General features: G+C 46.2%; 1 protein-coding gene across 3 annotated transcripts in view; it reads left to right on the top strand.

Annotated features, from left to right (window-relative positions):
- Iqsec1 (IQ motif and Sec7 domain 1) overlaps positions 1-26,729 on the top strand; it is a 329,946-nt gene that overhangs the window by 94,120 nt on the left and 209,097 nt on the right. For all 3 annotated transcript variants that reach the window (XM_029535251.1, XM_029535248.1, XM_029535252.1), the window contains exon 2: positions 21,861-21,890. In XM_029535251.1, coding sequence (XP_029391111.1) covers positions 21,861-21,890 — 30 coding nt within the window. The remainder of the gene's footprint in view (positions 1-21,860; positions 21,891-26,729) is intronic.

The following is a 26,729-nucleotide window of genomic DNA, read 5'->3' as shown; positions in this document are numbered from 1 at the left end:
AAAAAAAAAAAAAAATGAAACCTAGCGCATCCTAGAGATCTGCCCTTCACCAGTTGCTGATTTCCATTTACTCTCCCCAACCCTCTATCCCTGGCTCTCCCCACACCTGACCCTCTTGTTCCTTCCTCATCCTCTCTCACACTCATTCCCCTCTCTCCATCTGCCTCCACAGACTATTTTATTTCCCCTTCTGAGTAAGATTTAAGCCTCCTTCCTTGGGTCTTCCTTGTTATTTAACTTCTTTGGGTCTGTGGATTATAGCATGGTTATCCTGTTCTTTATGGCTAATATCCACTTATAAGTGAACCTACATACTATGCATATGCTTTTGGGCATGGGTTACCTCATTCAGGATATTTTCTAGTCCCATTTGCCTACAAATTTTATGATGTCCTTATTTTTAATAGCTGAGTTGTATTCCATTATGTAAATTAACCACACTTCATCTGTTCTTTGGTTGAGGGGCATCTGGGTTGTTTCCAGTTTTTGGCTATTCCGAATAAAGCTGCTATGTACATAGTGGAGCATATGTCCTTGTGATATGGTAGAGCATCCTTTGGCTATATGCGTGGGAGTGGTAAAGCTGAGTCTTGAGATAGAACTATTCCCATTTTTCTGAGAAACAGCCTGATCGGTTGCCAGAGCGGTTGTGAAAGTTTGCACTCCTTTCAGCAATAGAGGAGTATTCCCCTCACCAGCATGACTTAGGGACTCTTCACATATATGCAGCTTGGCCTTCATGCAGGTTCCCTAGAAACTGGAATGAGGGTTCTCACTGTCTCTGTTGCCTACCTGTGTGGATCTTGTTCTCCTAACTGGGCTGCCTTGTCTGGCCTCAGAGGGAGAGGATGTACCCAGACCTGCAATGACTTAATGTGCCAGGGTGGGTTGGTATCCAGTGGGGGATCCCCTCCAGGATGAGAGGGGAGTTTGGAGGAGGGGCTGTGCAATGAGGGGGGGACTCTGAGGAGAGGGGGGCTGTGATCAGGATGTAAAGTGAATAAATAAATTAATGGAGAAAAAAGAGAATGATACCTAGATGAAACCACATTGTGTATGCACAATGAGGTTAGCATCTTGCTATGTATAATGTTCCTGGGCTTGTCTGAATTGGATGTCTCAGTAAATTCATTTTTAGGTGTGTATAGGAAATTGGTTTCGGGTCACGACTTAGCTACAAAATTGGAAGAAATGTAGGTCCCATATGTGCCTGTGCATGCGTGTGTATGTGTGTGTGTGTGTGTGTGTGTGTGTGTGTTTGTGATAGGCCTAGAGGATTTAGAATGTCAACATGACAAACATGCTAAACATATTTTTGCTCTGCCCTGTTTAAGGAAGGGCAAGAAAGAATAGTCAGTGTGTTTGGTGCAGACACAGTTTTTTCCTGAGTTGTTTTGTGTGACTGATCCAGTTTCTCTGCATCCTCATTGCTTTTTATGTGATGCTAGTTTTCATTTGCACCATTGCATTGAGAATGCAGCAGTCCATCCTTGTGTAATTCTTGTTTTTGTTTTTTTTTTTTTTTTGTTTTTTTTTTCTGGAATGGCTAATGATGCTGAGCATGTCCTGTGCTTATTTGCTGTTGGCGTGTCTCACAGACTGCCTGTTCTTGTCTTCTGTCCATTTCTCAGTTGTGTTTCAGACATTTTTATATGTTTTAATTACAACTTCTTTGTTACATATGTGCTTGCAAGTATTTCCCCCGGCCAATCCTTGTGTTTTCATCCTCTTTGTAGTATCTTTCATTAAGAAATAGATTGTGGGATTAAATAAAATATTTTAAACTTTAAAATTTTATTAAAACAGGTTGGGTATAGTGGTACACACTTTTAACACCAGCACTAGGAAGGTAACCCAGGCAGATTTCTCTGAGTTTGAGAGGCCACAAGGGCTGCACAGAGAGACCCTGTCTCAAATAAAATAACATGAAACTTTATAAAAACAAATAGAAAAACCTTGGATTTATATTTCAGAGTTCTTAGATACCTAGGGTATAACCCACCAGAGGAGAAGGGATAACCATGGTCTGAGTGTGGTAGGTTATCTGAACATGGGATTCTGGGGGATCAGTCAGGAGGCCTAGTGTGTCTGTTTCTTAGAACTTCTTCTCTCTAAGAACTAAGAATGACAAGCCATTATGGGGCCTGGGATAGCTGAACAAGCAGCTTTGACACCAAGTTGCAGATGGGACTCTGAAGGAATGTAGAGAGCTGAGAGGACACTGGATGAGTGTTCTTGAGATTAGAAGGCACAGGAGGTGCACACAGTAGGTGCTGTGCAGGACGTATAGGCTTTCAGTGCTGTCCCATGGCTCATGAGGAAGTCCACATGGCTTGAAAGATGCTTGTGGTCTGTTCTGTGTCCTCTTACCAGCTGTGCTACTCTTGAGTTCCCAGGAATTACTTCTGCACTCCAGCCACAACCTAGCTTCCCATTCACTCAATACAGTCTGCTGCCCCTGTCTTAGCTCCTTCTGTTCTCTGTTCCTGAGAATGTCTCACTGTCCTCTGTGGGCTTATCAGAATGTCACCCTCCCTCACCTCTCTATGACTAGGGCCAGTACAGAATTTCAGAGTTGTAGATTCATTCATCTCCCCAAGAGTGAGCTGTGCTTGGGTATCTCTATGCAGCTAGCACACAGCAAGCTCTCTGTACATATCTGTGTGGCTTTGTGTGTAGCACAAGACACTATTAAAATGCAAGTTCCTATTAGCAATAAGAATGGTTACAGTAATTACCTTATGATCTTGGACTCCCTGAGGCTGGTGGTTTGTTTATAGGGCTCATGTCTGCCTGAAGAGCCTCTTGCGTGCTAGTTAGAAATGGATGCTGATTACAGACAATTGGCTTCGTGTCTGAGAAGAGTTTTGGTTTCTCTGCACTGCTGTAATGTGTAGAGTGAAGGTTAGGCTCTGTTTAGTCCATTATGGTGATGTTCATAAACTGATGTTTGTCCTTGGAGTTTCTTGTACACATTCCCTTCATTCTGCCCCTGATATTAATGATTGTTTTTTGAGACATACCTCTATCTTGACCCTTCTTTGTGGCAACTGTGATTAGTAGCAATGAGTAGTCTGAGAGTTTGGCAGTAGTTTGGCAAGGACAGAGGATGTGTGCATATGAGAACCTGATGGTGCTATGGTGGTTTGTGATGTGTCTTAGGAGTGAGAAAGGACCTGATGGGGCAGGTGAGTCATGAAGAGGGTATGTGCATTGTCAGTGTGAGGAAGACCTGACAGAGGGATGTGGGTCATGGAAAGGGAGGGGGATGTACACTACGATAGTGCAAAAGGACCTAACAGAGGTGTGGCTGTCATGGAGGGATTGGGTGTATTATCATTAGGAGGTCATGGAGGGAGTGTGCATGTTGTTGTTGGGAGGAAGCTCTGGCAGAAGCATGGGAGACACTAGATCAGTGTATACTAGATCAGTGGGAGGCCACAGATGGGTTTGTGCCTTAAGTAAGTGGTGATGGAGGGGAATATATGCCATCAATAGGAGGTAATGGAGAGAGGTGTGTGCCATCAGTGGGAGGTCACAGAGGGGAATATGTGCCATCAGTGGAATATCACTGAGGGGGTGTGCGCTATTGGGGAGGTTACAGAGGGTAGATGTGTGTCATCGGGGGAGGTCATGGAAGGGAGTCTAGGGCATCAATAGGAAGTCATGGAGGGGTGTGGGGGTCATCAGTGAGTTCCCATAGAGGGAGAAGGAGAGTCATCAGTGGGAGGTTATTAAGGGGATACATGTCGGTCATCAGTGGGAGATCATAGAAGGTGTGTGTGTCATCAGTGGTCATAGAGGGGATGTGCAGGTCAACAGTGGGAGGTCATAGAAGGGGTCATGGTAACACTTATCCTTGTCCCACCTGCCAAACCTCACCTGCACTTGGCTGACAGGTAGAAGAGTTTATGCATAAAGTGTGAGCATAAAGTGAGGGCAGAGCCTTCTGTGTTCTAGAATGAATAGCCTTGGAGTGATGGCCACTTAGCATATGAGCAGCCAGGACCTGGTCTCTCAGGAGGAACTGCCCCCATAAGTGGGGTATTAGTAAATGCATGGCCCGAAGTAGAAAGGTGCTGCTTGCTGCTCCAGAAGCCCAGCTTTCATTCTGCTTGTTTATCTACCTCAAAAATACTGTTTCTAAAGTAGTTAGGTCAAGAAAGACGTTGCAGCTGGCAGGTGAGATGGGGCCAGTGACCTTAATAACTGCCAGCCGTGGGTCCAGACACTCAAATTCAAGATGGAAGAGACTTGATCAAGAGCCAGGGAACCTTGTTTGTTTTGCAAGTAAGAGATACAGGGTTGTGCTGACCTTTCCTTCTGTTACCAAGGTTGTTAGGGATAAAACTTAGGCCTTGGCAATGCCAAAAGGTAGGTTGGGCCACCTATTCTCCATAGGCCAGACAAATATCAGGGAAAAGGAGGGAAAGTGGATTTCTTTAATGTGATCATACCCAGAAAAGGGACAAAGAGATCTAATGACCACCTTCCTCCCACGTCCATCTTCAGGGTCCAGACATGAGGTTTATGTTTAAACAGAGGGCCAAGATGTGTACACGGGCAAGAAGCCTTGGTCAAGGTGTGGCCTAACCCATCACTGACCCATCATTATCAGGGCTCTAATATCCTGCAAGATGGTCTGACAAGTTGTCTACACTCTGTGAGACATGTCCTGGAGACAAACTCTTCAGGCTGGCAACATTGCTCTCGGATGAGACTCCTGGGGGAAGTTCTAATTCCTGGGGCTCATTGTCTAAAGTGTTTGTTAGCTGGAAGGTGGGGGAACACAGGTGGCCACCATAGGCTCATGCACTAAAGGGAAGGTCCCCGGGGTGGTGCTATTTGTGCATATAGTGGAACCTTTAAGGAGTGAGGCCTAGGAAGAGGTTCTTCAGTCACTGGAGGTGTGACCCTGAAGGTGCATGTAGAACCCTGGTATCTATTTGTATAGCAATTTCTTCCATGTTAAAACATTACATTCTTTAGGGAGGTTCATAAAATTAAAACAGTAAACAGTCTTCCAAGTCCTGGAGAACTACAACTCAGAAGATTCATGAGGTCTGCTCCCCGAGGCCAGAACACTGTGAACAACTGCTGCTGAGCCTTGAGAAGAATCTGAGAGCTGTGGAGGTGATACAGAGAGCTCCAGGGAGGCTGCTTCCAAGAGCTGTCACCTGTATTGGGGTGGGCCTTTTGGTGATGTAGCTACATTTATGTTGTTCCTGCTCCTGTAATTAACCTCGGTAAACTCAATGGTTTGCTAAGTAAAACTGTTACATTGATCTGTCAACAGTTCCAATATGTGGAACACGGACATGTGTCACATGACTTTGATCTCTCATCATTTCCTAATATGTGATGCATAGACTTTGTGCCATGTGTTCTCAGGAAAGGCCTCATAACACTTCTCTTTTTTGTTTCCTGCCCAGGAAGAGGTTTTGAAACTCCACTCTGGGCTTCCACCATGATGTGCTCACAGGCACAGAAGCAATGGTTCTGCCCATCCTTGGACCAGAGCCTCCAAAACAATGAGCCAAATAACCCCTTACTCTTTAGAGTGGATTGCTTTGGGTATTGTGTGACCATGATGGAAAGATGACTAACTGGATAAATGGGTGGAAGGGCAGATGTGTGCATGAGTGAGTGGGCGTGTAGATATATGGAAAGCAGTGAAAGGACGGAGGGACAGATGAATAAATGAATGAGTGAGCAAATCATGGATGCATTCTATTTGATAAGCATACTTTTCCACCTGCATGTTTAGATGTGAGGGGGGTGGTGGGTCCCTATGAATTTGGTAGAGGAACTTCATTGTGAAGTGCTTGTCCTTCATACACAATTGGGGACTTGTTGGAAGTCTCCTCTAGGGTTGGTAGCTTAGGACTTTCAGTTTCAGATAGACTCCATCTCAGTTGAACCTTAGATCCTGATGGAACTCCTGTCTGGCAAAGGGTCAGAGTGGGTATACTGGACATTGGGCAGTGGTGTTCACCAATGTCAGGGTAGTCTCTTCCTGTTAGGGCCTTCCGGAATGACTCAAGCTCCACTAGAGAGTGGTGGGCCCATATTTCATACAGGTTTCTCTGCATAGTATTCAGTCTGTTGGTTTGGGCTAAGGATGGGGGAGGGATCCTTGAGTAGTGGCAGGACATTCAGCCCTAGCTAGAGACTCTGCTTTTAAAGTAACTGCAAAGTAAGCAAGTTACAGAAGTGCCAAGGAACCCGCTTTCCCAGCCTCTTCCCGCCTGTGTGACTCTTTTCCAGGTGTTGGGTATTTTAAGCTGCTATAAATACCATTTTTGTCAGACTTTCATCTCTAGTAATGATCGTCTGTATACAGATATTCAACTGTGATTTCCTTGATCACAATTCATGTCTATGAAAAGATCACTTCCATACTGAAGCTTTGGGGTTTTTACGGAGCTTACATCCTGAGATGGGTATGGTGCCGGTCCAGCAAAGAAGGACTTGACTGCCTCCGCCCCTAGGATGTCAGCATGCCAGGGAAGATGATGCATATGTTACTGGACAGAACAGAATTTCAGGAGGTGTCAAGTGCTATTAAGGGAGATTTGCCAGAGTGAGAGCTTTGAATATGAAGCACCCTTTGGCATGGAGTGTCTGGAAGTGGAGTTGACTCAAATCTGGATGGATGGATGGATGGATGGATGGATGGATGGATGGATGGATGGATGGATGGATAGATGGATGGGCTAAAGGAAGGAAGGAAGGAAGGAAGGAAGGAAGGAAGGAAGGAAGGAAGGAAGGAAGGAAGGCAGGCAGGCACAAAAGCCTGGCAGAGCAGCTAGCAGGTGCAAAGGCAGGTGCAGAGGCCCTAGTAAGGAATGTGCCAAGTGCATCCAAAGCCCTGTGTTTCATGGAACTGAAATTGGATTTCCAGGATAAGAGCTCACTTATGAGTAAGGTTTTATCTAGGTCTCTAATGAGTTGAGCACAACGGACCCCTATCTATCTATCTATCTATCTTGGCCTATGTCTGCCATTCTAACAGTTCTTGCTTCCCTTCTAAACACCTATGTACCTAAGGGCCAGGCTCCATCCCAAGAATGTGAAGATATCTAAGCTAGGCACTGTAATCCTAGGTTGTAGGATCAACTTTGGCACTTGGGGCACATCATCGTTTGGTGCGTGGATACTTAGCTTAGATGTGGGCTAGGTTACTAACTAGAAGAAGACCATCCTTAGAGGTGTGTAAGCCTCAGTTTCCCCATTATGCACCCTGTCAGTGACTCCAGTAAGCCTGCACAGCAGCTCACACCTCTGAAAGCTCCTGGCAGGGGCTAGGACATTTCTACTTTCACTTCCATCAAGGGGCAAGGAAGGATGGAAAAATGGAGGATAAGTTTGCTCTCCTGGTAAATGATTCATGAGCACAGGCAGCTGCTTAAAGACACACTTAAGGACAAAATTGGAATAGTCTTGTCGAAAAAAAAAAATCCCCAAACAAGTCCCAGTTCCCAGAAATGCATTGGCTGTGTGAACTTACATCCAGAAGCAGTTCTGCCTGGAATGCTACTCTCCACACCTGGGAGGACCCTTGGTAGCTGCCTGGTGCTCAGGGCTGAGCTGCTGGTTAAAGTATCCATGGGGACCTTAGAGAAGCTGCAACCATCCTCTGTTCCTGTGGGACAGCTGAGGACCAAGCATAGCTCTCTTTCAGGAGTGAGATGTGACTGGCTAACCAGCATGAAACAGCCCAGGAAATTAAAGAGGCAGAGCTCAGTAATGGTGAGTGTCCGTTGTCCACTGGCTCCTCTGCAGGACACCAATGAGAGGCTGTTACCACCTTAGGGTAGGAGCCTTGCTGCACATCTGCCCTGAAACGGAATGGAGGGAAACATACCTGGAGAATTGAGCATAGAGTTAGCATTAAAGAGAAACCCCATCAGAAGCTGAGATGCCTTTCCTTGGAGAACAGAGTATGGGTAGGCTAATGTGCTACCCAGCAGCTAGGATGCTGTGAACATAAAGCATTTGCTCTAAGACACTCCTGCTTTCCTCCACCCTCAGATGACCTCTTCCTCTTGGGCACATTTCCCCCACATTAGATTCCTACTGATTGTAGCATCCCAGCCTTTGTCCTTGGATGTGTCAACCATTTTTGGAAATAAGATTAAAAACTTAAAAAATGAGTGAAAACATAGCATTATTTTTAATAAACACTCTGCAAAAAGGGATGCAACATAGAGAGAGAAACCAAAATAGTTGGTGTCACCGACGGCTTGCAATTCTTGTCCTCCTCTCCCATAGGCCTAGGCCTGCTCCCTTCCCAAACTTCTCCATCTCATTGGTTTAGGACACAGCCTTATCTAATGACTATCTCTGGGCTTGAAAGTGCATCCCTTTCTGATAATAGTGGACTGCCTATATAACTCTCCAATTCTCAGAATTCTGAGTCAAGCAGGCACCAGTCACCTACTAGGGTAGAGATATGCCTAGCATCTCCTGTTGTCTGTAAGTGATGAAGAATGCTAAGCATACTTCATACTGAAAATGGGGACTGTAACAGTTTATTTCTATACCATGAGGTGGCTGTTGCACTCAGATGATGATCTCCGTGTTTGTGGTCATCATCAAGGTGCTCTTTCATCCATTATCATACTTTGTGCTTTCCTTATAAAGTGTTCAATGAGGTGCCTCTGTATGTCAACTGCAGTTTCAAACCCAGAGTCATGTAGGGAATGAGCGCAGACAAGACTATTTCCCTCCTGAAACATCCAGGAAAGAAAGGCACAGCCTAGCTCTGAAGAGCACTTGACACACAGGTGACAGGAGGGCAGGAATATTACAGGAAGCTCTCTGAGGACACATTTTCGAGCAGGTACCAGCTGCCTTCCAGAAGAGTGGAGAATGTTCTAGGAAGGTAAACTCTGGCATTGTCCAGGGCCATCCTGCAGGGTGGAGAGGTAGAACCCAGGTATGGCCTCAGAAAAGCTGAGCAGATATCAGTGGGGACATGAGAAAACAAGGACCCAAGAAAGCCAGCATGACAGTGTGGCTCCAGCTTGGTCTTTCCAGCTGTGGTGGAGGCTGGATGTGGGACAGGAAAATGGAGGGGTGAGAAGAGAAAGTCTGTTTTAAGGCTTGAGACTGAGGGCTAAGGTTTCTAGGGGAACTGTGGAGGGTGGATCTCCTGGTGGGAACTGTGGAGCCAGTGCTAGAATTGGCTAAAGGCTACCTGAGAGGTCCCCTAGTGAGCAATCCCACAGGGCTGCCCAGCAATGACTGTGGTGACCTGACATGTACCACCTTCTGTTCATTGGTGATGCTGATACTGTAGCAGACCACTTGTGTCTAGTCCCAAGTTCAGTGCAGAAACCTAATCTCAAAGCAAGGTACTGGGGGGCCAGGCTGCAGGGAGTGGGCAGGGGTTGGGGCAGAGCTCTGATGTGTGGACTAGTGGCTTTGTAAAAGAAACTACCAGAGAGCACTGGTGCCTTTGGTCATGTAAGGGCTGAGGCAGAAGGCTCCACCTCCACCTGTGAACCAGAAAGCAGGCTTTCGTCAAATGCTGAATCTGAAGCCACCTTTATTTAGCCCTGCAGCTTTCAGAACTGGGTGTAGTCAGTTGCCCTTGTTTATAATACACCCAGCTTACAGCATTAGCCCAAATGGAGAGAGGCACACAGTGAACCAGTTTACCCAGAGAAGGTCTGGGAATGGAAGGGTTAGCCAGCCCTTCCTTTCAGCTGGAGGAATGTTGGAGACTTTTGTGAACTTGCTCTAATCCACAAAGGCCTCAGAACCTTCCTGGCTAACACCCAGACTCTGCAGCTGGAGGACATATTTAAGGAAAAAGACTTGCCCAAGGTCACACTGGGTGGGGATGGGGTGGGCTAGAGCTCAAACTGGACTGCTGCCCAGGAGCCCTTGGCCCATGGCACATTGTGATGACAATAATAGCTGATTGAACACATGCTACATCCAGGCAGTTTGTACTCATTTAAGGAAGTGAGGGTATGTTTTACAAATGAGGACATATAGGCACCGAGAGGTAAAGTAACTTGCCTAAAGTCACCCAGCTGGTAAGTGGCCCAATCAGAATTTAAAACCGTTGCTCATTGTAGACAGCTCCTGAGGACTATGGGTAGCTGAGTGCAAGTGCATATTCAGAGACCACCTGGGGTTCATGTAGTGAGGGAAAGAATGGGAAGGATGAGGGTGGGACAGGGAGTCCCCCCCCCCAATTCAGGTGCACTTCTCTTGCTAAGAAGAGTCCTTGGAGCAAACAGAGACCTGCAGAGATGTATTAGTCAGGGTTCTCTAGAGGCACAGGACTTATGGATAGTCTATATAGTACAGGAATTTGTTATGATGACCTATATAGTCTGTAGTCCAACTCCCCAACAGTGGTTCGCTGTGAATGGGAAGTCCAAGAATCTAGTAGTTGCTCAGCCCCACAAGGCTAGTAGTAGATCCAACAGATGTGCTGGCAAGTAAATGCAAGCAGAAGAAGAACAAATCTTCCTTCTTCCAAAGTCCTTATGTAGGTCTCCAGCAGAAGGTGTGGTCCAGATTAAAGGACCTGGGACTTGGTTTGTCCCAGGCTGACCTTGAACTCAGAGATCTCCTTGTCTTAGTCTCCTGGGATTCATAGCCACTATGCCTCAAGATCTCCATGCCAAGATCCAGGTCAGAAACTTGTATCTCCCAGATACAAGTTTCAAGATCTGGATCTCAGGTGAGACTTCCAATTCTGGATTGTAGTTCATTCCAAATACAGTCAAGTTGACAACCAGGAATAGCCATTATAAGAGGTAAAGAGATCCTGTGGATTTTGTCAGGAAGGAACCTGGAAGAAAGGATAGGAAGAGCAAAGGGATTTGAGGCAAGAGTGGCCTGGAGTTTAAGGGAGACAGTGGCACATGGTGAGGTCAGATGGGGTCATAGATCAACCAGGTTATAACTGCTTAGGTTATAACTGCATAAGGGGCAACCATGGGGTCTCTAAGCACAGGATAGCCAGGAGCAATCATCCACTATAAGTACAGAGAATATATGGGAGACAGTACAGCCATTAGAGAACATTAAAGAGAACAGTGGGGGCAGGTAACTGTGTTACTGTACAGAGAAAACAGTGTTGGCTCATGGTATTAGCTAACATTAGCTCTGGCTGAACCATAGGACAGGGGCTCCCTGTGAGTCCCCCTGTAGACCACACTGTCTAGTCAGTGTGTAGACTCATCACCCATGTGGATCCCTTGTCTGTCTTTCAGAGCAGTGTATACAAGAGTTGGATTCAAGTGTGGTACTGACTAGACCAGGAGTACCCAAAGCCCACTGGGGTTGGGTAAAAGTATGGGCTTGGAGGCGGGAGAAGCCTAATGTCTTCTGCACACATCCCACATAGCACAGTGATAGTAAGGGCCCCAGGGTCATGGGCACTTAGCTTGTGTTTGAGGTGTATACCATCCCCTCTGCCCATCACACAACTAACAGGTGAGGTGGGAACGATTTGAGAAGCCATCCAACTGTATGTCTGTACTGATAGACATACATGTTCCTGTCTCTGTCTATCTGGACAGGCCAGGCTGGTGAGCAGAGGCAGCTTCCTCTGAGAACCCATATGGCACATGGTCTGAGACCCTGTGCACTAGGGCTGCCATACTTAACTAGCTTGGCATCACCTAGAGAGAGCCTCGTGTACTGGCATGGCAGCTGACCAAAGTTCCTCATTCAGGTTCTGTGGGGCTGGGGCATCTGCATTTCTAATGAGCTCCCAGCTGATACTGTTACTGCAGCTTCCTAGACCACACGTAGAAGCATTGGCCTGGACCAACTCTAAGGGTGACAGTTGGAAAACCTGAGGCCTAAAGTGACAGAACCCACTCAAGGTCCAGATTGCTTGGCTTTCAGAATGCCAGTTATTGCCACAAAAATCTTTGAGTGGTCAGGGAGCCTCAGAGCCGGGTCTGACACAGGGACCCTTACCTGAATAAGGCTTCTGGAATTTTCCAAGGTCCTCTGTTGCCAGAGACAACACAAGCTCACGCTTGTAGGAGCCATCTTTCCCAAGAGCCCGAGGTCCCTCTATCCATCAAGGTGAGGCTACTCTAAACCTGGTCTCAGTGGTAGGCTCTGAGGTGCATCCCTCTGGTACAGTAAACACTGCCTGTGCTCTGTGGTGATGAGAAGCTCAGCTCAGGTAGGTCTGCTTCTGTCTAGGCAAGGTCTCATTCAGCCAGTGGAGAGGACATGGGTTAGGGCCATTCAGTGTGGTCGTGGCACACTAAACACCCTCAACCATGTGGCCCTCCCACGGGAGCACTGGGTTGAGTTTCAAGGTGACTGACTGATCCAGCACTGAAATGGAAGGGCCTTGGCATGTTTCCAAGTTTTGTTCACACAGTGGTTTTCTGAACTTCATTTAGGAAAGAAAGAAAAGAGTGAAGTAAAGAAAAGGGAACACCCCAATGCAGGCGGTTTGCAGGCACCAGGCCTTTCAGGGCCATCCTGTGGCCGTTGTCAAGAACTCAGCTGCAGAGGTTTTCCCCAGGATGGCTTTGCCAAAAGGTCTCAGTCTCTAGTTTAGGGTGAACACTGACAGATTAATGTGCACAGGGGACACTAGGGTCCACAGAACAGTGTCCTTTTTAGTGTCACTGGCCCTGAGCAGACTCTTCATGTTTGGGGCCCTATGCTATTACTTCCCAGCTACCCCAAGCACCATTTCCCTCACTTACACACAGGGGAGAGTAACAGTCCTATATCTCAAAGTGACCATGTGCAGAGGGAATGAATTTTGGACAAGTGGCTCAGACACTTTGGGGCTATCAACAGCTTTGAGTCAGAAATCTCTCACCACAGCTTGATTCTTCTCTCTGGCCATACTTCTCTTCACTCTAGGTAACTGATGTTACCATTCAGGTTCACTGTTTTTATCATGTCACCCTCTGCTCAGGAACCTGCATCAGCTTCCTGTTGCTAGAATATACCAAATACACCTAAACCCTTTCTTTCTCGTCCTGCTCTGAGCCAGGTTGACATATGCAGCATGATCACTCTTACCCCTTTCCTTTATTTGATATCTGGTGAAGACAGGCTCCCCTTTATGCCAGCTTTGTTCTGGTACCTCCTGGTTACCATGGTACCTGCTCCCCAGACCTTAACTCACCTCTTACCAGGGCCATACAGAAGAAGAGAGCCCACTGTCTTCAGAAGGTTTCCTTTAGGTAGGTAGGTGGGTGGGTAGGTAGGTACATAGGTAGGAAGGAAGGAAGAAAGGAAGAAAGGGAGGAAGGGAAGGAAGGAAGGAAGGAAGGAAGGAAGGAAGGAAGGAAGGAAGGAAGGAAGGGCCATGTTTCTTCTCCCTATAGTGTCACTTATAAGGGAGGTTGTGCCCTGTGCAGAAATGGCTTTTATAGGAAGCCTTTTATATCATGCTGAGGTATGTGGAACTGGTTCAGTCTAGTCATGGGTTCCCATTCCTCCTTGGTGCCAGTCATCTCACAGGAAGCACCCACCACAAGATTGAGTTCAGAGTCAAGGCCCAGGGGTACAAGGAGCTGTACTTCCTCACAGGACCTTTCTCCCAGGGAACAGCAATGCAAGAGTCACTGTGGCGATGCAAGTCAGCTTTCTGTCACTATGAGGAAATAGCTGACATAATCAGTGTCCATCTGTGTGACCTGTGCCCATGGTAGTTCCTTCAGGAGGAAACGAGTTCTTGGAGCTGTGATATCAGGAAGGAGAGGTGACAAAGGGAAGACTAGACAAATGTGGTGCATCCCAAATGCTGCCATGTTTTTGTTGCTCAGTTATTTCTCTTTTACTTACAGCTATTGTGATTTGTTGAATAGTGTAGCCTGCAGGTGCCATCACAGTGAGATGTGTGAAACATACGGTGCCTGTTCTTTTACTTGCCTGCTGTGTGGCCTGGGGCAAGTCACTGAACTTAATAGAGAGGATAGCAGTGAGAGGCTCTTGATGTGTATAGGTAGATGCTGGCATAAGAACAGATTAGATATGAAGCTATTGCTGCACCAGGAGAGCATGAATGAAGTGGGGACACAGAAGGCATGAGGGACCGGTATGGTGTAGTTGGGGATTATGCCACTGAACACATACATGCACAGGCACGTGTGCACAAACACACACACACACACACACACACAATGCACACATGGATTCACATGCATACTTACACACACACACACACACACACACACACACACACACACACACACACACACGAACCCACTCTCTCAGCCATATGAAGATATCCCCTAGAGCAGTAAGGTGGGGAACAGCTTGCATTTCCTGCTAGGTCTGTAGCCAGTGGGCCAGGAGAGGGCAGTGAGGAGGACAGGGGCATAGTACAAGGGGCTGTGTCAATGTGTAGCCCAGGCACTGACCACTGTTCAAACCAGAAGGCAGCATGCAGACGGGCTGCCAGAGGCCTCTTCTGGAAACTTGTTGGAAATGCACATCTGGGCGTATCCAGGCTTTCTGGACTTACGTTTGATCCCTGGATGACGGCTGGGCAGTGCTGACCTGGATGCTGTTTACTCATGGCCAGGGCTGGTGGTGCTGCTGCCATGTCTTTAGTTCAGACTCTTTGAGATGTAACATGGTGAGGACTGTGAGCATGTTTGAGCTATACTTCTGAGCCCACTATTTGAGGTCATCATTAGAAGCAGGGACTGGACTGTCAGGCACCAAGATGTCCCCTGCATTGTATTTATGCTCAGAAAATGGGGTGCATCCAAAAATGAGCAAGTTATATACAACATCTTTTACCCTCCCTAACGTCCGAATGAAAAGCAGGCATGATTCCACTCAAGTTCACTCTGAGAAGCCAATGAGTTAATTGGGCTTCCTTGCAGAGCTTAGGTGTGAAGTTACTTACAAGATTATGAGTGCTCCCACTCCAAGAGAGTCCACACTGGAAAGTCTTGCCTCAGCAGGGATGATGGCTTCCCCAGAGGCACATAGATGGAGCCCTCTTCCCTTAGTCTTCCCCATTTTATATATCCTGTCCCCTCCCTGAGTTCCTGAGGCCACATGCTGTTGGCCTCATTGCATATAGCTGGCTGGGAGGAATAGCTGGCTAATCAGGTAAGGGTCCAATGACCTTCCCCACACCTCCTTCTCTGAGGGAAGCCAGTAGTCCACAAACCCAGCCATGATAATATTTAGCAAGTGGGTCCTGATGATCTGATGAAAATGGTAGCACATTGGCAACTAGGATAGCTTACTTCAGAGTATCATATGTCCCTGTAAAGACAAGGTGGGGGAATGTGGTGGGGAAATCATAATTAGATGAACCAATCTATTGAGAGGAGAAAATAGGGAGGGCCTGGATCCTAGGAGGAGGTATTTGGAGTGGAGTGTGAATGATAGAAGAGAAGTGTTTAATTCAAGAGCCTGGAGCAGCTCCCGGGCAGGGGGACAGCAGTTTCTAAGTTTGGGGTGCCGGCAGTGGGGGATATAGAGTGGAGTGTGTGTGGCCAAACAGGCAGCCAGAGAAATTATCAGACTCCTAAGAGGCAGGGGAATAGAGGGGAACAGATCTGAGTCTCCTGGCTTTGAGTATTGGGGCAGAATTTGGATTGAGTGCTCAGGGCGAAGTGCTCCAGAGTAGATGGAGAGGGGCAAACCTTGGTCTGAGAGGCTGAGGGAGCATCCAGGTCAAGGTGACATAAATGCTGCTTTAATTCGCATCATATGAGTAAGACTGGAACAGAACCTAGTCAGCTGCATCACTTCCACTACGGCAAAAGATGTGTAGGAAAGCCAGTGTGCCATGGACTTGAAGAGTTTAACAGCAATGACCTCATGTGGCAGATTACAGTTGATTTTTACTTGTTTTTCTTAGGCTAAGACTGGTGGTAGCTTCAGACTTGAATTTATACTAATCCTGGCACTTCCCTGCAGATGGCAGAATCCCTTCTTGCCTACGGGGGATTATTTGTGGGTGTTAGAACTGAGATGCCAGTACTCAAGGGGATCAAGTTTGGATTCCCCATAGCAGAGAACAGACCAGCCTGAACAACTTACCCACCCGGCTGTTGCCATGGAATCCCACAGACTGTGACGTTCAAGCATGGACCCTGGTGTCAGCTGCTATATGAGAAGCAGACACTTGTATCTTCTGCCACCCGGAGTCTCTTTCTGTGCTACCCTGTGTTGCTCATGTGGACCTCCTTGTTTGTATAGACATTTATTCAGAGCTGCAGAGCCCCCATGAAGATCCCAGCTGCCTTGGAAATAAAGATTTCAGTTTGCAGAGGCTGAAGTCTAGTAAGGCTCACAAGGACTGGGCATGCCAGTGTATACCAGCCTGAACAGCCAACTGCCAGCACATCGTCGCCTTTGCTGGCTGAAGCCCTGAACAGATGAAGCATGAAGACAACTTGATACTAGCTGGTCTGACCCACCTTCTTCTCCACTTTGTCCTTGTCCTTCCCCTTTCAAATCACTGCTCACCGCCTGGTCTCTCAGACAACATAAACTATAGCATCTAGGACCTCAGCACATGTACAGTGAATGGATCATCTTGGCCTTAAGACCTGTCAGCAAGTGTGAGGGTAGCTGCTGTGACCTATCACCTGATCCCTTCAATTTAGAAATCCATCCTATTCTGAGTGCTTATCATCTTTGGAAGGAGCCAGTAGGTTCAGGAATGCTTTTAATCTTCTGCTGCCTCTTATGTTCATTGATGACAGAACCATAGTCAAGTACACACGTACTACATACCACACAGGCACAATGCATATTCCTCCACATACATTTATATCTATGCAGCCATCAATCCTCCACATACATTTATATCTATGCAGCCATCAAACACACACATGAATTGGCATATATGTATGCTAATGTGCATACTTATGCAAAATGAAGACATGGACCCATACCCACACAGGCACACATGCCTACCTTTAAGCTCACATATTACCCCTCATGCATAGATGCATGCCCATACAGGCACATGCATGTATATACCTACACATGAATCAAAGAGAGCTCATCTTCCTCAGAGTTTCCACAGCTTTCAGCTTCTTGTTTCTATATTTGCTGCTTTTGTTCTTGAACTAGCAGTGCGACTCAACTCAGGGCCATCCTGCAAATGTGAGATGAGGAATGAGCTGTTTTGCCATAACTTCCCACCACAGATGTGTCTTGACTTGGTCCATGTCAGGCCCATGTGTGGTCTAGCTCTTCAAATGCTGGAACTGTTTCAGAAGTCTCCACTATCTTTGTAAGCTCCATAATCAGCCACAGAGCAGCCACAAAGCAGCTTCATACCTGGAACACCATATACTCTCCATTTTACCTGCAGACAGGTGGCAAATAACACAGCTTGCTGGCAGCTACTGTGTGCTGAGCATCTGGGCTTTCTCTTTATTATATTCTTGAAGACTAATTGGTTTTTTTTCCCCTCTAAAATCCATATGGAAACTAAGTCTCACACAGGCTAAATAACTTTAGAATCCACATGGAAGCCAATCTGGAGCAGTACTGGGTAGTATCCTAGACAGACCAGCAGCTAAGAGCTCTGCTTTGTTACCTGGCATCTCCTGGCTTTGCAGCATCCGAGGTTGCTAGGGCTCCTGACTGAACTGGCCTTGCTGAAACTCAGCAACATAACAAGAAGTCTCTGTCTGTGTGAGCCCTGGGGCTGCACAGTAGACATGATGGGCATTTACTGAGTGGACAGGCAGCAGTGAGAGAGCCTCAAGTGGGAGCTAGGTGGAAGCTGCCTTCAGGGTGCTATGAGGGAGGTAATGGAAGGAGCCATGTGCAAGTCATCTATGGCTGCATGATACAGGACCTCAAAATTACTAAGATAGCAAATGCCTGCCATCTTCATGTTTGTTGAACTGCACCCACAGTTGGAGACATCCTGAAAGCAGTACCAAGGAGTTCACACAAAAGACTTTCCTACAGAGATCATACTGGTTGTGATTTCAAAGAGAGTGACCAAGGTTCCTGACAGTATACAATGCAATCATAGTGGGACTCACAAACACTAAGGGGAGCCAGGTTATGGAGGTGTCCTAGTTTGCTTTTTGTTGCTATGATAAAACATTCTGATCAAAAGCTCCTTGTGGGAGGAAAGAGTTATTTTGGCTTACAACTCCCTGGTCACAATCTATCAAGAGAAGTCGGAGCAGAACTGAAGGAGAAACCGTGGAAGAATGCTGCTTACTAGACACACCTGCCTACAGATGGTGCTGCCCACAATTGTCTGAGACCTCCTACATCAATCATCCATCAAGACATTGCCTCTTATACTTTGGCCATAAGCCAGTCTGATCTGGGCAATTTGTCAATTGAGGTTTCCACTTGACTCTAGGTTGTGTCATTTTGACAATGAAAACTAAGAAGCACACAGATCCAGACAAATTGATAACCACAGTTAGCCACCACCAGAGGACATATGGAATTGCTCAGAGTTAGTTTTTAATGTGTGGCAACATATAGGACCTATCTGTGTTTGTGCAACAACCTAAACTACTTCCTTATGACTTTGTGGGGTTCAAGACCCCAGCTTAGGTACCAGACTTTTGAGGGGAACAGGAAAAGGTTGAACTACAGAGAGGTCGAGTGCATGGTGTTTCAGAAAGAAAGAGGCATAGAAAGAGGAGACCATCTCAGTTTGTTATATCAGGAGTTCAGTGGCAGCATGACCAGAGAGCTCTGCCTGTCTTAGTTGCTGTTCTCTTACTGTGAAGAGATACCATGACCAAGGAAGAGACACCATGGCCGAGGTAATTTCTTAAAGAAGAAAGCATTTAATTGAGGGCTTGCTTACAGTTTCAGAGGTTTAGTCCATTATCATCATTGGGCAGGGAGCATGGCAGCAGGAGTGGCAAACTTGGTATTGTAAAAGTAGTTGAGAGCTACATCCTGATTCACAGGCAGAGAAAAAGAGAACGAAGGTGAGGGAGGAAGGAAGAAAGGGAGAGAGAAAAAGAGAAAGAAGGTGAGGGAGGAAGGAAGAAAGGGAGAGAAATATATTGATTGACTGGACCTGGCATAGGCTTTTGAAACCTTAAAACCCACTCCAGTGGCTCACTTCCTTCAAGAAGGCCACACTCCAACAATCCATCTCCTAATCTTTCTAATTCTTCTCAAATAGTACCACTCCCTGTGACTAAGCATTCAGATACATATGAGCCTATGGGAGCCATTTTTATTTAAACCATCACAGTGTCCCAGGCACTAGGGAGAGGGTGTTGTTGTAATGCTGGGCTGTAGTAGTGCTGGATGGAAAACCTGAACTCAGCCTTGAGGCTTTGACAGGAAGCTTCAGACACTCCCAGTATGGACCTCCCCAGAGGCTCGCAAGACAGGGCAACCTTGGATTGAGATATGTACCTAAGCACATGTGCATATGACACATTTGTCCTCATTCTCTCCCTCTCCCTTTGTTATTCCCTGCATACTTTCTCTTCTCTCCTAGCTGTGATCAAATGGAAACAAAGTAAAGTACAAGAACTTTTGGTCTCTGCCCTTGGGTATTGCCTTTCCCATTCTGTGATGGACTTGTCTTCAGGCTTAGAATGGATTCATAGAGTCTTCAGCTCTCTAGTGTTCATCTGGACTTGTGCCTAGGCGTCTGGAGCAAGGGGATGGACCACTTGGGAAATTTGACTATTCCCACATCCCATGATCACCTCCCCTGCTTGTATAGACCAGTGTGACCCTTGCTAATACTCATGCCTAATTGCTGCTAGGAGGCCAGTGTCTTTTTAGTAGTACTTATGCACCTGGAACATTTATTGCTGGAAACCTCAGTTGTTCCTCCTTATCTAAGGCTGTGCTTTCTGTGGTTTAGTTGGCTATGCTCAACCACAATCCAAAAATATTAAATGAAAATTTCCAGAAAAATAATTATTCTGTGTATTAACAAAAAAATGCCTTGTCCTTTAAAAATATTTATTTTTATTCATATGTGTGTGGGGAATGCCATGTGTGCAAGTGTCCACATAGTCCAGAAGAGGGCATTGGATCCTCTGAAGTTGGAGTTACAGGAATTATGAGCCACTGGATGTTGGAGCTGGGAACTGGACTTGGGTACTCTGGATGAGCAGCAAGGGCACTTACCCACTTTGCCTCCTCTTCAGCCCTCATGCTGTGTTTATAATTACACACTGATCAGTGTGATAGGATCTTATATCCTGCTTCATCCTGCCTAGGACATGCCCAGTGTCTCCATGCTATATATACTCCCCTTGTTTGTCCCTTATTAGTGATCCCAATTATCAGGTCTAGTGCTAGTGGTAAGGGCAAAGTTCTTGACCTATTAAAATCATAGCAGAGGTATGGTAAGAATGAAACATTTGTCTGCAGTCATGGGAAAGAAAAAGAAATTGTGTGTTTTCTGTCATCCCTCAAACTTCAGAATTTATGGCCATGATGCCTATGTGTCCCATAAAAGTGAAAAAGACACTAAATTATAGCAAGGGTTAGACTTTTCATCTCCATGACAAATGTTTAAAGCCAACAGTTTAAAGGAAGGAAGATTTAGTCTGGCTCAGGGTTTCAGAGGGCTCCATCAATAGTGAGCTGGCTGCCCTGTTCTGGACTGTGGTGAGGCAGAACATCATGGCTGATGGGTGTAGAGGAGTAAAGCTGCTCACATCACAGTGGCCAGGAAGCCAAGAGGAGTGATAGACCAGGACCAGGACCAGGACCAGGGCAAGGTTCCACACACTCCCTTCAAAAGCACAGCCCTAGTAACCCACTTCCTCCCACCAGGCCCCACCTTGTGCAGCTCCAGTACATCCCAAATTTGAATCTATCAGTGGATCAGATCAGAACTTTCTAATCACCACTGGAGACACCCTCACAGACACCCTTGAGTGTGTTTTAGTAATCTGAGGTATCTAATTACAGTAAACTGATAGTCAAGATTAATTATCACATAGGTGTTGGTACCAACTGTGGTTTCAGTGATCTTCTGGGGCCTCAGTATGCATCCACCACAGATAAAGGGGACACTGTACCTGCTCTACTTCTCATTGTTACTGGATAGTTTATGGAGAAGGCTGAGACTGGTCAGAAAGGCATATTGCTGGGGAAGCTGTCTTGGTCCTGTGTGTGCTGAAGAGTTCTCCACTAATACTCTAGCTTCTGCTGGTCATATTGCTGGACAGGCCTTGGGCAGAAGGATAAGCTATCTGGCTTCAGTTAAGTACGTTTTTATTTCTCATTGCTTGCTGGCAATTAAATCCAGATTGGAGCAGCCAGATATTAAATTCCTGAATGTGTGCTGTGGTGTTTTCTCCTTAACCCAGGAAGCCTGCTGTTCAAGGTCATCTGGGATACCAAATCAGGACTTCAGTCATTATGAGATTTAACCCCAACTCACCTTCTTTTAGTGGAGAAAGAAGGTGACGCTGTTAGATTTGTGCAATAGAATCTAATATCTAAGTTCTTGACATTTAGTCTTGTTTGTTCTGAGAAGTACCTGTCATTGATTTCTGGGTTCTTGAACGTAGAGATGTCAATGGGAATCACTCTGGGGACTCCTGGGGACAGAGGGAGGTCTTCAGCCTCTTCCTTATTCATTTATCTAGCTTCTGGTATGTGCCCTGTGTAGCATTTCTGAACAAGAAGCTTCTCAGAGTTTGCCACCAAGTCCTAGGATGACATGGGTCAAAATAATAAAAGGTACAAAGCCCCAAGAGTTGTAGGAGGGATGGTTCCAAGGTGGAGTCAGATGAGATGTACACAGGCTGTGCAGGGGCTGGCCCTGCTAGCATTCTGCTGTGCTGGGTACAGGCCTCAGGAATAGCTGAGAGGTCTGTTTCTCTGCAAGTAGTATCCTATGGGTCACTTGAATGAAGGATGTGGTGTCTAAGTGTGTGTTCTTCTCATTGCAGGTCTGAAGAAGAAAGTTCTCGCAGCATCAGGTATGTGTTTCATCTACCTTTTCTGTGTTTCTTTCTCCGGAGTGGCCCTCAGAAACTATGTGCTTTAATTTCTTCCCTATGGGTCCCTCTGCCCCCCCCCCCCGGCCACTATCCAGCCCTGGCCTGCTGCCCCAGGGGCTCTGGCATGTTATCTAGGAGCACATAGACCTTCATTTATTGTGTGGGTTTTTCCTGGTTTAGAATAAGTTCTAGAGTATGTGCAGTGGTAGTTTTCTCTCCTTTTTAAGGCTGCTAGTTTCCTCCTGTGCTGAAACTGGCTAGTTTAGGACCAGAAGTTTCTACACTGTCACTGTTGTGGCTGGGCTGGGCACAATGTTTAGGATGTTTGGTTTAGTACAGACTCTCACCACTTGACTAACACATGGGTACATCTCCATGAGGCAGGGAATGCAGGAAGTTTTCTGTCCCTTCCCACCCTACTTAATAAACATGGTGTACTGTCTGCAGTGGGAACAGTGACTGGGCCAAAGGGAGGGGCAGGACTGAATAAGAGCTCTGTATCTCAGCTCAGGAGTCAGGGAAGCAAAAGGGTCATAGAGACCATCATGATAGGGAGGAGAGGCTACGAGGCAATTTAAGAGCCTGTGGGCTCTGAACCCTTTGGGGAGCTGATGGACTTCTAGGTTTCCCGGTGATGGCTAAGATGGCTGGTATGTGGTTCTAGGTCCAGCTTGGTGGAACTGGGGTGTCAGTGTTGAAGGGTTTTCCAGGTACCCTGAAGATGACACATGGAGGGCAGAGTGACTATCTCCTGAGTCGATGGGCAGCAGTTAGGGAGAGAGTCTGTGAAATAAAAGTACTGTTTTTAGAGCCCCCGAACCATCATCCATCAGGAAGTAGAGACACATTATGAAGGGCCAAAGGGAGAGTCCTAAAAGGGCTATGTGTAGTGCTTAGGAGATTAGCCTGGGACAGACCATCCACTATCCAGGCTGATAACAGAGGGAGCTGATATCAAAGAGGGGAGACATCCTGGTAGAGATTGGGTGGAGACAGAAGGAAGGATCAGATGGGTGACTAGAACAACTTGATGAGACAATCAGTGAAGCAGCCAAAGTGGCCCTACTGTGTGAGGAACAAGGAAGCTCTTGTACTGGGGGAAGAAAAGCTCAGAAGGAACAAGTGGTTAAGGAGATGGCAGGGGGAAAGAGCCTGTGTATCTGTAGCTCCCTTTCCACAACAAAGGATAGATGTGAGACAATACAGGAGGTGGAAAGAAATAAAGACATTAGTAAGATGACCTCTTTGGCAGCTAGGATTAGGAGCCGCCTTGGCATGTACCTAGTGATCATCCTGTATGAACAGTAGTCTATACTATTCATTCAAACAGCTAGCTAAAAATAAAGTGGCCTAAAGAGGAAGGAATTTTTGACTATGGGGTTGGGACTGATTGGTGTCTGGGGTGTGGGCTTCTCCCATGGACAGTGAGCAGGCTGTATACGATCCTCTCACATTGCCTGCCACTTAAGGCAGATGCAGTAGATGCCAAGAGATAACTGTCTTTGCTCAGAATGAAGGTCACATACCCATAGCCAGGACACCTCACTCTGTCTGGGGCTCTACTTGGGTGAGGGTACTCTTCCTGAATTCCCATGACGCAAGCTGCCGCCTTCTGGCAGATTCTCTAAGCCTCTTTAGCAGAGAGCTGTTTTGGGCATGAGCGTGTTTGGAAATTCATGTGCACCACTTTTCCCCAGGCAAAAACGTTGCAAGATCAGATGTATTCATTTTCCACAAATGAAATGACTCATTTTTTTTTTTTTTTCTGAACAATTTTGCAAACGCAGGACTTTGGTCATTGTTCCTGGGACCATGTGTCTACTTTTGATTCCATTTAGAGAGAGCTCTGGAGGCCCTGAATTTGAATCCTCTAATGATGTTTTATTGGAGGGAGGGCAGCTTGGGAGAAGAGAGGGTTGTAGAATTTGGATTCTAGAGGAAGGGAGAGATGCAGGCAGGCAGGAAAGAGGGCCGCTGAGGCTGTTTAAAATGCAAACACTTTGCACAGGTCAACCTTGCACCTTTTCTTTTACTGGCTGCCTGTCAAACCTTTGAAATGAACTTTGCTGCCTGTGCTCAGGAAGAGGACTAAATAATATTCAATGAGGGATGTGCCTCATCTGCACAGCCTACCTAACATATTGCACAGCCCACCCCACCCCACCCTTCAGACATCTGTGATTGCTCTCTTCCTTCAGCTCAAGGAAGTTGAGGGCAATGAATGACACATAGCTCATCTCAAACATTGCAGCCTCCTAGTACAGAACCTGCATGTCTCACTGTAAAGCCTGGCATGCATGGTACGGGGGCCCATTGTACTTGCTGGAAATTCAGACTCCGAGGGCCAGGGACCCAGAAATTTGTATTATCAAACTCCTGCATAATTGTAAGATAGAGCCTCTTGAGGGAATGGCTTCATCTCTCCATCACAGGCATTGTCCAGGGTTGAACATGTGCCTACTTCTTAAGTATGAGCTCATGGATGTGTGGAAAATTTGCTGCTGATGGTTAGGAAAATACTGAATAATGAGGTTCCATGCAGTTTGTCCCTCTAGTTTGGGCCTCTGAACTGTGACCTGTTTTCTAAAGGTAGCATCAAGCAACTCAGGGTTGGAAACAGGAGCTGGAGGACTACTCATCTGGAAAGTGAGTGGGCTTTTCTTGGAGAAGCTGAGCTTTGTGTTAGTGAAAACAGTTGGACTTTTGGTGAGCATGTCTCTTGCTTCATCCAAGATGGCCTGTTAAATTATCTGGGCCCTTTTCTTCACCTCTAAACCCCAGAAGAGAATATATTCTTCATTTCCCTCATAAGGTCAATATGAGAACTGACAGATGCAGTAGGAGAGTTTTCCATGACAGGTAAATAGAGCCATGCTTTTGGCTTTGGAGACCAGAGAGAAACAGGCTGGGGCTTTTTCTGTAGCCTTGCCCATAGTAACCAAATGAAGACTGAGCCAGTGGCCTTGAGATGAGTGTAAGTCAGTTTCCATGCAGTGACAAGTACCCGAGAAACATACTTTAGAGGTAGGAAAGATTTGGTTTGGTTTGTGGTTTCAGAGGATAATCCATGGTATATGACCTCATTGTTTTGGGCCTCTGACAAACAGAACATTAAGGCAGTTCTTTAATGTTAGGTAGAATATGGAGGGAAACATAGCAGGCAGGGACCTGCTGGAGCAGCATACTTCCTCCAGCTAGGTCCCACCTCCTAAAGTTTCCACCACCTCTCAATAGCCTGTTAACTTACAAATTTATAAATGGATTAATCCAGCGATGAGGTCACAGCCCTTATGATCCAGTCACCTTCTGTCTTAGTTAGGCTTTCTATTGCTGTGTTGATGCTATAACTAAAGACGAGTGGGGGAGGAAATGGCTTATTTGGCTTACACTTCCACATCATCATTTATCCCTGAAGGAAGTCAGGACAGGAACTCAAACAGGGCAGGAACCTGGAAGCAGGAGCTGATGCAGAGGCTATAGAGGAGTGCTGCTTACTGGCATGCTCCCCATAATTTACTCATCCTGCTTTCATATAGATCCCAGGATTACCAGCCCTGAGTGGCACCACCCACAATGTGCTGCCCCCCTCATCAATCAGTAATTAAGAAATGTCTTACAGTTTTGTCTACAGCCCAATCTTATGGAGGCATTTTTTACATTGGGGTTTCCTCCCCTCAGATGACTTTAACTTGTGTCAAATTGACATAAAACTATGGTTTACATCTCCAAAGGTTCCACCTCGGAAACTTGACTGTTATGTTGGGACCAAACCTGTAACATATAAGCTTTTAGGGTGCATTTCAGACAGAAACTATCACATAGTGTGCACAGACATGGCTTAGCATTATATGGAATCAGTGCAGGCACTGGGGTCAGACAATTCTGAATTTATATCTGTTCTCGAAACTTTTTTGTCAACTTGGATCCAACACTGCATAAACTCAGAGTTCACACTAAATTAGGAGTCTTTATTGCACACATACTGTGTTCACGCCTTATTCTCACTAAGGCCATGGAACCCAGTGGATATAGTGTACATGTATATGCTCCATGAGAATGTGGGAGTAAGGATTCCATCCTCCATGCCCATGGACCACCAAGGCAAACAAACAAACAAGTGGGGACAGCACATAGTATGCGTCACATTCAGTTTCTGTGCTACTTTCTCCTCTTCCTTTCCCAACTAGTTTTTGCTGCCACAACTCTTTGAATATCTGAGCAGGGTTTGAGGGACCCCCTGTTGTTTTGAACAGAAAGTGCTAGAGTTTCCATTGGTCTTGTTGAGGGTTTGAGGGACCCCCTGTTGTCTGGAACAGAAAGTGCTGCAGAGTTTCCATTTGTCTCTCCACCATGCATCCTACACTCCTTCTGTAAGCCTGATTGAAGTTTCTGGGGTACATTCTTCTTTCCACAGCTTGGCTTTTTACTTTCTGTTTTCTAGATTCTCAGCACCACACCCTGAGCAGTTTTCTCAGGAAGGCCTTCCATTTCATTAATATTCCTTTCAGTTATATCTAGAGTGCTAGATAGGGCCAGAGCAATGTGGGTCTTCAACCATGTTATGTGACTTCTCCTGGGGAGATATGGAAAAAACACCTATTCACTCCAGACAGTGCAGCGATGACAGCCCAACAAAATTTCCCTCCAAATCAATATTCTAGTGAACCATTGAGTCTACTGTATTTACCTACAGGGTGATGCTTGGACATCTTAATCACCCCAGTGTGGATGACAGTTCATAAAAACAACATCCCTGGAGCAACCTGTGCTGCACTGAGTAGTTTTCAATCATTTACTACTACTACTACTACTACTACT

This window comes from Mus pahari, chromosome 2, assembly GCF_900095145.1.
Source record: "Mus pahari chromosome 2, PAHARI_EIJ_v1.1, whole genome shotgun sequence".
In the NCBI taxonomy this organism is placed as follows: Eukaryota; Metazoa; Chordata; class Mammalia; order Rodentia; family Muridae; genus Mus; species Mus pahari.
This window is presented reverse-complemented; position numbering and strand designations above follow the sequence as displayed.